The 13,808-nt window shown below is 36.2% G+C and overlaps 1 protein-coding gene across 11 annotated transcripts in view; it reads left to right on the forward strand.

The window, feature by feature from the left end:
• Window positions 1-13,808, forward strand: part of TUT4 (terminal uridylyl transferase 4) — a 149,605-nt gene that overhangs the window by 120,160 nt on the left and 15,637 nt on the right. For all 11 annotated transcript variants that reach the window (XM_082833147.1, XM_082833153.1, XM_082833151.1 and 8 more), the window contains 5 exons: window positions 1,254-1,367; window positions 5,389-5,466; window positions 5,618-5,795; window positions 6,095-6,142; window positions 6,231-6,313. In XM_082833147.1, the coding sequence (XP_082689273.1) occupies window positions 1,254-1,367; window positions 5,389-5,466; window positions 5,618-5,795; window positions 6,095-6,142; window positions 6,231-6,313 (501 nt within the window). The remainder of the gene's footprint in view (window positions 1-1,253; window positions 1,368-5,388; window positions 5,467-5,617; window positions 5,796-6,094; window positions 6,143-6,230; window positions 6,314-13,808) is intronic.

A 13,808-nucleotide genomic window follows, 5' to 3' on the forward strand; every position in this document is an offset into this window, starting at 1 on the left:
ATCAGCTCGGTGCTTTGTGACCACCTAGATGGGTGGGATAGGGAGGGTGAGAGGGAGACGCCAAGAGGGAGGAGATATGGGAACATATGTATATGTATAACTGATTCACTTTGTTATAAAGCAGAAACTAACACACCATTGTAAAGCAATTATAGTCCAATAAAGATGTAAACAAAAAATCAAGTGGTTCATGTCAGAAAAATCATTCCTCTCCCTTTATATAATATCAGCTAAAGCTTTACTCAAGGGAAGTCTCTGAGGATTCTTTCAGGGTTTTTTTTTTTTTTTTTTTTTTTTTGCGGTTCGCAGCCCTCTCACTGCCGTGGCCCCTCCTGTTGCAGAGCACAGGCTCCGGACGCACAGGCTCAGTGGCGATGGCTCACGGGCCCAGCCACTCCGCAGCATGTGGGATCTTCCCAGACCGGGACGTGAACCCTTGTACCCTGCATTGGCAGGTGGACTCTCAACCCCTGTGCCATCAGGGAAGCCCCCAGGGTTTTTTTTTTAATTAAAAAAAATCTTTTTTGAATAGCCAACGTATTCATGTGGTTCAAAAATTAAAAGGTCTAATGGGATTTATGGCAGAAAATCTTCCTTCCACATCTGTCTCCTAGCCAACCGTTGCCTCTTCTTAGAGGCAAACAGTGTTAAACGTTCCTCTGTATCCTTCCAGAGATATATTATTCCAGTGCAAGCAAATTTCCTGCCTCTTTTTATTATAGGTATAAACACGCTGAAAACACTGTTTTGTACTTTGCTTTTTTAACTGAGCAATAAATATTGGAGATTATTTCCTATTAGTATACTAAGAGCTTTCCTTTTCTTTTTAATGGCTACATACTATTCCATTGTGTGGATAGTCATCAGTTTTTTAAACCTGTACTTTACTGATGAGCTTTAAGTTCTTTCTCATATTTGCTATTAAAATAGTATTACAATAGAAATTTTATATAGTCATTTCACATGTTTCTTGGCATATTTGCAGGATAAATTCTTAGAATAGAATTGATACATTAAGGGAGATGTGCTTTTATAATTTTGATATTGCCAAATTATTCTTCATGAAATTTATGCTACTGTATACTCTTTAATGTATGAGTACCTGTTTACCCATACCCTCTATAACAGCTTGTTATTGAACTTTTGGGTATTTGACGGTTTGATAGGTTTAAAGAATGGTGTCTTAAGGTAGTCAATACTTCTGCATGGAATAAGATTTTGAAGTTTTATTTTCAATCATTATGTTTTTTTAGCGATGTGACATTGGAGATGCTTCCAGGGGAAGTTTATCTTCATATGCTTATATCCTTATGGTGCTGTACTTTCTGCAGCAGAGAAAACCACCTGTTATCCCAGTTCTACAAGAGGTAAATGTTTAAGAAAACTGTAAAGGCGTTTCTATGTAGGTGTATACACTCTAAATATAGTAGATCTTACTCAGTTCATGAGATCATGAAAGATGTTTCCATCATGGATATCCTAAGTTTTCTTCTTTCATTAATGGTTTAATCGAATAATGAACCTTTTTGAAAAGCTTATTATGGGAGAATATAGACTACCAAAAGACTACTAGATGAATAGAACTATTGAATATCTTTTGTAACATTTTTGTATTTCACAGTCTTAGAATGCTGCCAATGATAATGAAATTTGTAGCCATTCATGAACTTATATATTATAGTCTCTCAGATGCAAATACATAAGTTTCTTCTTTTCAGAGTATTCTCCCTCCTCCTGCTTGGCAATGAAGTTTGATTTATTCCTGTATATACTTTGGTCAACTTTGTGAATTTTGGTTGAGAAAGAAACACAAGGAAATTCTTCCTTATCTCTGTAAGGTCATGTAAATTGCATTAAGCATAAGAATGTACATCAAAAGAAACAGATTATACTCATATTTACTCGGATTTGGTGACTCATAGAGTCTCTTTTTGTAGTCAATTTATACTCTCTAAAATAGATACAAAGGAGTTCTTAATCATCCATCTGTTCCTCCTCATTCTTGGCACAAAGTGGATCTGCAAGCATTGGGGTGGATCAGGTTCTAATTTCTTAGGTAGGTGGTTATTTTGAGGTAGCTGAGAAGCATCAGAATTGTTTGGAAAATCACATATTCTGATTTCACGTAAACTTTGATAGTCATGGCAAAGAAGAGTATCACAAAATAGCAAGCCATATGTGCGTGTCAGATGGCCTTAGTAAGTTTTTAAAAGTTCTAATGAATGCATGTGGTTTTAACAGCATTTCTTTCCCTCTTTTAAACAAATAGTGGGAGAGAAATAAAAAATTTAAACATCCTTTCCTAACAGAAAAATTTAAGTTGCTTGAATCTATGTTGAGTGATGTTTGTTTTTTAACAAGGTTGTTCACTATAGGATATTTAAAACTTTGCATGAATTAATTAGGCCTGCCAAGGCCAAGATAATTCTCTGTATTAGTCTAACTTTAAATTTGGGGATCTTAAGCTTAATTGACCCAGTAATATTATAGCAGCCATTTGCTATAATTTGCTGTGACTTTGATAGAATACTGTGATTAACCCAAATGGAACACAAATTTTGTTTTCATTGTGGTTTGTCTCTGTTCTCTCATTATGTTACCCATGGATGAGGAACCATTGAGGCAGCATGATATAATGGAAACAGCGGTCAGAGCATGATTTTGGAGCCAGAGATAACTGGTCTGAATCCTAATTTTGACATGTGGCCTTCAACAAGCTGCCTGACTGCCACTAGTCTGAATTTTATCATCAGCAAAAATGTAATAATAGTAGTAGTATTTCCGTGTTGATATAAGGAACAGAGACATCAAATGCCTTTGAATGTAGTAGATGCTAAAGTAGGAATTTATAAATGGTGGTTGCTCTTATTATTAATTTTATTATTATTATCATTAGCAGCTTTATTAACATTATTATTGGAAAAATGTAGGTAGGATTGCTGTAGCCAACTTCAAGAACTGTTCCATTATCTGCTTAACAGACAGTGATGGATGAAATGAGAGACAGTCCATGGGATGTTTTCCATCATAATGAGCTCTGATTGTGGGGGGCTTTGTGATACATATGAACTGATGATATATGGATTTTTGCTTCTGGCCTTTTTTGCTTGTCATATGGGACCCCTTGTCCATTGCTCTGGCATCATTTAAGTATTGATCATTGGCATCGATCAACTTTTAAGGGTAAGGATATGTTTAATGAAGCTGATGATCTTTGACTCCATTTGTAATTGAACCTAAACTTTAAGTGACTGGGTGTAATAAGTAAGGCTCTGCTAAGAGTGTTTTTCATGATCAACAATACAGAGTTCTTTAGGTCAAAAGGAGTTTTCCTAAGCAGAATAATTTTGCTGTATTCCAGCAATCATCATAAGTAAAAGTAAATTTTCACATAAAAATTAATACTAAGAGAGGATTAGGGAGTGTTAGTGTCACTTGATATTATGAACTATGTTTTCTTAGCTTATATCAGCTTAAAAATTGCAACTGAATGGATGAACCTTGAGGACATTATGCTAAGTGGAATAAACGAGTCACAAAAGGACAAATACTATATGATTCCATTTATAGGAGGTACCTAGGGTAGTCAGATTCATAGAGACAGAAAGTAGAATGGTGGTTGCCAGGGGCTGGCGGGATAGAGGAGTGGGAAATTATTGTTTAATAGGTTCAGAGTTTCACTTGTATAAGATGAGAAGAATTCCATGGATGGATGGTGGTGATGGTAGCACAACAATGTGAATGCACTTAATGCCACTGAGCTGTACTCTTAAAAATGACTTAAGATGGTAAACTTCATTATGTGTGTTTTACCACAACTAAAAAAATTACAATTTAAATATAGCAGTAGATATATATATAGCTTACTATATATATAAAATACCATAACAAAATAAGAAAATAAATATGGAAATGTACAGGGTCACTCCTTGTACAAACTTGTTTGGTGAGGTTTTAGAGAGAAGGCTTGAGTGCTTGAGTAGAGGATGATTGCTATTGAGAGAAAGAAAAGAGAGAAACAGAAAGAGAAGGTAAATGTGTTGTGTGTGTGCAAAAGAAAGAGAGGCTAGTATTAGTACTTCTAAGGGCTGAAACAGAGTGGAGAGTTAGGCACTATGAAATATGAGAGTTCATTAAAACAGGTGGCAAATCAGTGATTAAATGCCCTCCAAAACCCACAGGTCATTTACTGTGTTATTAGCCAGCATAATTGGGTTTGGATGTTGGTTGTTTCTCAAAAGTAAGGATTCTGTTAAAGTAATCAAGGTCTAAAGAGGCAGCTTGTATAATAGCATCTTAATCTATGAAGGAGCCATGGGGACAACCTTATCTAGTGGTTTTAAAGTATGTTTTGGTAAGCTCTAGGAGCTCAATAGTGTATATGTGAGGAGTGGAGGAAGGAAAAGATAACGTATAGTTTTCTCCACTCAGGCTTTTATCAGAGTACCTCTGTTTTTATCTGTTTTACATGTTGAACTTACAGGAAGGTTCCATTTTAGGAAGGGGTTCTACAGCTTAAAAGAAAAATAAAATTTGAAGAAAACTGACCTAATTAAGCTAATCTCTTATTTTCATTGGGAAAACTGAGGATTTGGAAGGATAATTGTCTTGTCCAGAATCACTACTTGGCAGGACTAAGACTAGAAATGAGGTCTGCTGACTCTGAATTTACTCCAACTTTTTACTTTATTGCATCTCTTTCTTAAAACTCCTATAGAAAATAAGTCTCAAAATTGCTTGTAGAGGTCAGTTGTGCCTGTACAGTCACCTTGTGGAATTCTTCTAGTAAAGTAGCATTACCTTCCCCCCTTTCCTTAGGACAGTGAATTACTACTCATAATTAATCATGAAGATTTCACGATCTTTATCAAAATGTCAAGGAAAGCTACCTAATTTTCTGTTTTAAAAAATCAGTGTCCTGGCCCTTTTCAACCTCATCTGATACAGATAACTGATTAAAGGTACTAGAGCCCTTCTCCATAACAAATAGCTTCTTCAATTTCCTTTAAGGTGTACAATCAATAAGTATTATCTCTTATGTATTTCTGTGTCTGTGATCCTTTGATGAAAATGCTGTTTTCATCTGATTTTTCTTTAGCTTTACTTCATTAAACTTGGGCTGGATGTGTTTTGATAGCCAAATAGATAATATCAAATGTATCGTTTGGAGAGTCTGAGGTTCTTAAGATATCCTTTCCGAGCTTTGGTCTTTCAGATACATTTTATTCATTAATAACTTGACATCAGATTATACCATCTTGACTGTCTCTTTTGGAATAAGTGCTTCACTATGTCTATTATACGTAAATTCTAAAATGATATGAGGGTATTTAGGCTTTTAGGTTGGATGGCTTGAAATCTAATAGTAGAATTGATTTTTTAATGCAGATCTTTGATGGAAAACAGATTCCACAGAGAATGGTTGATGGATGGAATGCTTTTTTCTTTGATAAAACAGAAGAACTGGTAATTTTTTCATAGTTTTTATGTTATGGAATGCTCACAGATGCATGTTAGGATTTGCATAATTTAATTTAATAATTTTACTTGGACTTGGGGGTCCATACTTTGGATAAGTATAGACATGTCTCTCTCCTTTCTTTTTTCTCACCTGTAGAAAAAACGTTTACCTTCACTTGGAAAGAACACAGAAACATTAGGAGAGCTTTGGTTGGGACTGCTTCGCTTCTATACTGAAGAATTTGATTTCAAAGAATATGTAATTAGCATTCGGCAGAAAAAGCTATTGACAACTTTTGAGAAGCAGTGGACATCCAAATGCATTGCTATTGAAGGTAATCATTCAGCTGATATTAATTCAGGAACAACATGAAACAGAGCAAAACAGAACAAAAAGCCAGAGTTTTATTTGGCCAGTGACACTGAGGGGAAAACTGAAACACATTAGAATTTGGAAGATTCTTCCTCTTGGTTTTTATCAGTTTCCATCCTTTAATCTATAATTATAAAAGAATAATTTTCTGACTTTGATGGTCTGAGTTACGTAGAGTTAAACTCTAGTTATGGCTACTAACTATATTTATGTTACAACGAGCATAATTCTTAAATAAAAAATAAAATATTTCTTTTCTAGACCCTTTTGATTTGAATCATAACCTTGGTGCTGGAGTTTCTAGAAAAAGTAAGTTTTAAATATAGAAATTCCCTACTTTTAAAGCTCTTACACATTAAGGTCTGCATCTTTATTGTTTTTCTTCTTTCTTCAATAGTGACCAATTTCATCATGAAAGCATTTATCAATGGAAGGAAACTTTTTGGTACCCCCTTTTATCCACTCATTGGCAGAGAAGCTGTAAGTTTACATAATTTGAATTCTGAATCTTTTCTTTTTCCTTATAGAATTTTTTTTTTTTTTTTTTGTAGTACAAGAAACCTAATCCTGTTCCAAGTTGGTGTTATTTATTTGGCTGTGCCGGATCTATTTGTTCTTATTGCACTTATCATAGTCTATAGTGAGATATATACTTGCTAAATTTTGTTTATTTATTTAATCTATTTGTTAAATTCTGTATCCCCCACTAGACTATATAGCTCCCTGAGGACAGGGTCCATGTCTGTAAGGTTCACCATCGTATTTCCAGTGCCTGTCATAATTTCTGGCACATAGGATGCATCAAATAAACATTTGTTGAACAAATGCAGGTGGATAGTCAAGACTCAAGATCCTTTAATTTTGAATGTGAGGTTCTGCCTACTGCCTCTCTTCTGTCTCTAGAAATCTTGATGAAAATATAAACAGAGAGGTCAACACTGAAGTAATACTTTATTTGCTGAGGCTTCTGCTTGTAATTTTGGTGTAGCCCTTGGTAAGCTGAATTAGCATGGAACTAAGAGGATTCTTTTTGCCTGAAATGGGTGGTGTAGCGTCCCCCATTCCTCTTGGTCTTACTCTGGTTTTGGGTTGGTTTCTAATGGGAGGATGTCATAGTTTCACAGTGAAAGAAATGAGAAGAAATCTCAAAAGAGAAACCAGGTCTCTGTTTTTGCATAATGAATATCCTTGATCTTGTTCAGTCCAGTTTCATCACTCTTTCTTGGGTTGTGGGGTAAGAAAAGCAGAAAAAATCTAGAGCTTTTTCCCCGTGGAAAATTTTTGATAGTCCTGCCTAATAGGGGGTGGGGGGGATAATAATTATAATGGAAATAAAATAACAGGAAATTTGAAACAACACAAAATTCTTGCAGGAACAAAATGTCTAACAAAAGGAAAATACAACAGTAATTTTACTAACATATTAATTAAAATAGCAGTAAATGAAAAGCACAGTCAGATCACAACAAATCTGGTGATGCACTGATAAAGCATTTTACCTGAAAATTGTGGGAACTCTATTCGTGTGTGTATGTGCATATGTTTGGTAGGAACCTAGCAGTTTCGTGCAGTCAGACTTTTTAGTAAAATACTAATGTAGTGTCCTCGGTAAATTGGAAATGTGCTAATTTAGTCTGTGAATACAAAATTTTAGTAACTCTTAATTATTCAGTATGTTATAAGTAGTCGTCATAGATATCAGACTCTTTGGTCTTGAATGTGATTTGGTGTAAGAACCAAACATCAGTTTGGAGCCTGTCACAAAGGGCCTGTGGATCTGCCAATCATCTTTTAATCTACTTTATTCTGTTATAAAGTCAATATGTGGTATTTTATAGCTTGGATATACCAGTTTAACTATTCTCCTTTGATGGACATTTAGGTTGATATCAGTGTTACAACTGATATAGTAGAAAAATAACCTTGTTACATAGTCTTTCATGCTTATATTTTCCATAGTAAAGTTTATTCTTTCAACACATATTTACTGAATTTCTACCATTTACCTATTTCTCTGCTATGTACTGGGATTATAACAGCATACAAAGTAGATGTGTTTCATCCCCTTAGATTCTAATGAAGATGAAGACAAGTATATTTTCTGTTCTTTCACCTTTCTTGCTCACTCGAACATTCCCACTTCAACTGTGCTTCTATTCACTAGGTCCTCCGACATATTGACACATTTTTTCCCAATCTATCAGCTATCTACTGTCTTCATTTTTTCCCCCATTTAAACAGATTCCCTGGTACCTCCAGCATATACCTTATATTCCTTTGTACCATTGTCCTTCTTTTGCACCATTATGTGTTTAACCTTAACATGAACTCAGCCATCCACCGTCTCTCTATGCTTGGGCTAAGCCCTGATGGAAAAAAATCTTAAAGCTAGGCAGTTTTATTTATATAGCACAACTATAAATTAATGTTCATCAGCCTCAACTGGACCTTCAATACTATCTGAGATTCTTACTACATTTCTTTAGTTACCTGTGTCTCGGATTCAATAAAACTATTTCAGATTTTATTTATTTTACTCAAAATTCAGTACCCATTTTGCTTTGTCCCATCTTTCTACTCTGCCTTTCTCACGCGCACATGTTTTCCCTTTGAGACAAAGATGATATTAGATAGATAGATACTCCTTCAACTTTCTGCTACCAGATCTATAAATCTGCTTACATCTTCAGATATCTCTTCTTTTTTTAAAATTTTATTTCATTTTGGAGCATAGTTGATTAACAGTGTTCTGTTAGTTTCGGGTGTACAGCGAAGTGATTCAGTTATACATATACGTGTATCTGTTCTTTTTCAAATTCTTTTCCCATTTAGGTTTTTACAGAATATTGAGCAACGTTCCCGTGTTATACAGTAGTAGGTCCTTGTACAGATACATACAGTTGGTTATCTATTTTAAATATAGCAAAGTGTACATGTCAATCCCAAACACCCAATCTATCCTTCCCCCCGACCCTTCCTCCCCGGTAACCGTAAGTTGTCTAAGTCTGTGAGTCTATTTCTGTTTTGTAAATAAGTTCATTTGTATCATTTTTAAAAGAATCTGCATATAAGCAATATCATATGATATTTGTCTTTCTCTGTCTGACTTGCTTCATTTCGTATGATAATCTCAAGGTCCATCCATGTTGCTGCAGATGGCATTATTTTGTTCTTTTTAATGGCTGAGTAATATTCCATTATATATATGTACCACATCTTCTTTATCCATTCATCCGTTGATGGACATTTAGGTTGCTTCTGTGTCTTGGCTATTGTAAATAGTGCTGCAGTGAACATTGGGGTGCATATATCTTTTCAAATTATGTTTTTCTCTGGATATATGCCCAGGATTGGGATTGCTGGATGTTATGGTAACTCTATTTTTAGTTTCTTAAGGAACCTCCATTCTGTTCTTCATACTGGCTGTACCAATTTACATTCCCACCAACAATGTAAGAGGGTTCCCTTTTCTCTACACCTTCTGCAGCATTTATTGTTTGTGGGTTTTTTGATGATAGCCATTCTGACTGGTGTGAGGTGATACCTCATTGTAGTTTTGATTTGCATTTCTCTAATAATTAGCAATGTTGAGCATCTTTTCTTGTGCCTCTTGGCCATCTGTATGTCTTCCTTGAAGAAATGTCTGTTTAGTTTTACTGCCCATTTTTTGATTGGGTTTTTTTTAATTTATTTTATTTTTGGCTGCATTGGGTCTTCGTGCTGTGCATGGACTTTCTTTAGTTGCAGTGAGCGGGAGCAACTGTTCGTGGCAGTGCACAGGCTTCTCACTGCGGTGGCTTCTCTTGTCACGGAGCACGGGCTTTAAGTGTACGGGCTTCAGTAGTTGTGGCTCATGGGCTCTAGAGCTCAGCCTTAGTAGTTGCGGCGCACAGGCTTAGTTGCTCCACAGCATGTGGGATCTTCGCGGACCAGGACTCGAAACTGTGTCCCCTGCATTGGCAGGCGGATTCTTAACCACTGCACCACCAGGGAAACCCCTTGGTTGGTTGTTTTTTTGATATTGAGCAGCATGAGCTGTTTGAAAATTTTAGAGATCAATCCCTTGTTGGTCACATCATTTGCCAATATTTTCGCCCATTCTGTGGGTTGTCTTTTCATTTTGTTTATGGTTTCCTTTGCTGTGCAAAAGCTTTTGAGTTTCATTAGGTCCCATTTGTTTGTTTATTTTTTTATTTCCATTACTCTAGGAGATGGCTTGGGAAAGGTATTTCTGTGATTTATGTCAAAGAGTGTTCTGCCTATGTTTTCCTCTAAGAGTTTTATAGTATCTGGTCTTACATTTAGATCTTTAATCCATTTTGAGTTTATTTTTGTATATGGTATTAAGGAATGTTCAAATCTCATTTCTTTACATGTAGCTGTCCAGTTTTCCCAGCACCATTTATTGAAGAGACTGTCTTTCCTCCATGGTGTAGTCTTGCCTCCTTTGTAATCAATTAATTGACCATAGGTGTGTGGGTTTATTTATGGGCTTTCTGTTCTGTTCCATTGATCTATATTTCTGTTTTTGTTCCAGTACCATACTCTTTTGATGACTGTACCTTTGTAGTATCGTCCAAAGTCAGGGATCCTGATTCCTCCAGCTCCATTTTTCTTTCTCAAGATTGCTTTGGTCATTCAGGTTCTTTTGTGTCTCCATGCAAGTTTAAAATTTTTTTGTTCTAGTTCTGTGAAAAATGCCATTGGTAATTTGATAGAGATTGCATTGAATCTGCAGATTGCCTTGGGTAGTATAGTCATTTTGACAATATTGATTATTCCAATTTAAGAACATGATATATCTCTCCATCTGTTTGTGTCATCTTTGATTTCTTTCATCAGCGTCTTATAGTTTTCGTAGGACAGGTCTTTTGTCTCTATAGGTAGGTTTATTCCTAGGTATTTTATTCTTTTTGATGTAATGGTAAGTGGGATTGTTTATTTAATTTCTCTTTCTGATCTTTTGTTGTTAGTATATAGAAATGCAAGAGATTTCTGTGTATTAATTTTGTATCCTGCAATTTTACCGAATTCATTGATGAGCTCTAGTAGTTTTCCGGTAGCATCTTTAGAGTTTTCTATGTGTAGTATCATGTCATCTGCAAAAGTGACAGTTTTACTTCTTTTCCAATTTGGATTCCTTTTATTTCTTTTCCTTCTCTGATTGTCATGGCTAGGACTTCCAAAATTATGTTGAATACAAGTGGCGAAAGTGGATATCCTTGTCTTGTTCCTGATCTTAGTGGAAATGCTTTCAGCTTTTCATGGTTGAGTATGATGTTAGCTATAGGTTTGTCATATATGGACTTTATTATGTTGAGGTATGTTCCCTCTATGCCCACTTTCTAGAGAGTTTTTATCATAAATGGATGTTGAATTTTGTCAGAAGCTTTTTCTGCATCTTATGAGATGGTCATATGGTTTTTATTCTTCAATATGTTGATGTGGTGTATCACACTGATTGATTTGCATATACTGAAAAATCCTTGCATCCCTGGAATAAATCCTACTTGATCATGGTGTGTGATCCTTTTAATGTATTGTTGGATTTGGATTGCTAATATTTTGTTGAGGATTTTTGTGTCTATGTTCATCAGTGATATTGGCCTGTAATTTTTTTTCTGTGTGTGTGGTATATTTGTCTGGTTTTGGTTTTAGGGTGTTGGTGGCCTCATAGCATGAGTTTGGTAGTATTCCTTCTTCTGCAATTTTTTGGAATAGTTTCAGAAGGATAGGTGTTTTCTCTGTTTGATAGGATTTGCCTGTGAAGCCATCTGGTCCTGGACTTTGGTTTTTTGGGAGTTTTTTATTTTATTATCATTATTTTTTAATATTTATTTATTTATTTTTGGCTGCGTCGGGTCTTAGTTGAGGCACGTGGGATCTTTTGTTGCAGCGTGCCAGCTCTATTGCGGCACGTGGGCTTCTCTCTAGTTGTGGCACATGGGCTCCAGAGCATGCAGGCTCAGTAGTTGCAGCACACAGGCTCTCTAGTTGTGGCACGTGGGCTCTGTAGTTGTGGCGCGCAGGCTCCAGAGCGTGTGGGTCCTGTAGTTGCAGCGTGTGGGCTTAGTTGCCCCGCAGCATGTAGAATCTTAGTTCCCCAACCAGGAATCGAACTTGCGTCCCCTGCCTTGGAAGGAAGATTCTTAACCACTGGACCACCAGCGAAGTCCCTGTTGGGAGTTTTTTAATCAGTTTCAATTTCAGTACTTGTGATTGGTCTGTTCATATTTTCTGTTTCTTCTTGGTTCAGTCCTGGGGGATTGTACCTTTCTAAGAATTTGTCCATTTCTTCCAGGTTGTCCATTTTATTGGCATATAGTTGTTTGTAGTAGTCTCTTATGGTCCTTTGTATTTCTGTGGTGTCTGTTGTAACTTCTCCTTTTTAATTTCTAATTTTATTGACTTGAGCCCTCTTCTTTTTTTTCTTGATGGGTCTGGCTAAAGGTTTATCAGTTTTGTTTATCTTTTCAAAGAAGCAGCATTTAGTTTCATTGATCTTTTCTGTTGTTTTCTTCTCTTCTATTTCATTTATTTCTGCTCTGATCTTTGTTGTTCCTTCCCTTCTACTAACTTTGGGTTTTGTTTGTTTTTCTCTGGTTGCTTTAGATATAAGGTTAGGTTGTTTATTTGTGATTTTTCTTATTTCCTGAGGTAAGATTGCGTTGCTATAAACTTCCCTCTTAGAACTGCTTTTACCTGTTCCATAGGTTTTGGATCATTGTGCTTTCATTTTCATTTGACTCTAGGTATTTTTTTATTTACTCTTCGATTTCTTCAGTGATCCATTGGTTGTTTAGTAGCATATTGTTTAGCCTCCACGAGTTTGTGTTTCTTACAGTTTTTTTCTTATAGTTGATTCCTAATCTCATAGCATATGGTCAGAAAAGATGCTTGATGTGATTTTTTTTTAATTAACTACTTTATTTTATTTATTTTTGGCTGTCTTGGGTCTTTGTTGCTGCATGTAGGCTTTCTCTAGTTGTGGTGAGCAGGGGCTACTCTTTGTTGAGGTGTGCAGGCTTCTCATCGTGGTGGCTTCCCTTGTTGCGGAGCATGGGCTCTAGACGTGTGGGTTTCAGTAGTTGTGGCACACAGACCCTAGAGCACACGGGCTTCAGTAGTTGCAGCATGTGGACTCAGTAGTTGCAACGCGCGAGGTCTAGGGATGCAGGCTTCAGTAGTTGTGGTGCATGGGCTCAGTATTTGTGGTTCGTAGGTGCTAGAGTGCAGGCTCAGTAGTTGTGGCACACAGGCTTAGTTGCTCTGCGGCATGTAGGATCTTCCCGGACCAGGGATCAAACCCAGGTCTCCTAAATTGGCGGGTGAATTCTTAACCACTGTGCCACCAGGGAAGTCCCACTTGATATGACTTTAATTTTCTTAAATTTACCGAAGCTCATTTTGTGGCCCAGCTTGTGATCAGTCCTGGGGAATGTTCCATGTGCACTTGAGAAGAATGTATATTCTGCTGCTTTTGGATGGAATACTCTGTAAATATCAATTAAGTCAGTCTGGTCTAATGTGTCATTTCAGGCCTGTGTTTCCTTATTGATCTTCTGTCTGGATGATCTGTCCATTGATGAAAGTGGAGTGTTAAAGTCCCCCACTATTATTGTGTTACTGTTGATTTCTCCTTTTATGGCTGTTAGTATTTGCCTTATATATTGGAGTGCTCCTATGTTGGGTGCATATATATTTATAATTGTTATATTTTCTTCTTGGATTGACCCTTTGATCATTATGTAGTGTCCTTTGTCTCTTGTAACAGTGTTTATTTTAAAGCCTTTTTTGTCTGATATGAATATTGCTACTCCAGCTTTCTTTTGATTTACATTTGCATGGAATACCTTTTTCCATCCCCTCACTTTCAGTCTGTATGTGTTCCTAGATCTGAAGTGGGTCTCTTTTTTGTATCCATTCAGCCAGTCTGTTTCTTTCGGCTGGAGCATTTAATCCATTTACCTTTAAG

Source organism: Leucopleurus acutus (assembly GCF_964270905.1).
Source record: "Leucopleurus acutus genome assembly, chromosome: 2".
In the NCBI taxonomy this organism is placed as follows: Eukaryota; Metazoa; Chordata; class Mammalia; order Artiodactyla; family Delphinidae; genus Leucopleurus; species Leucopleurus acutus.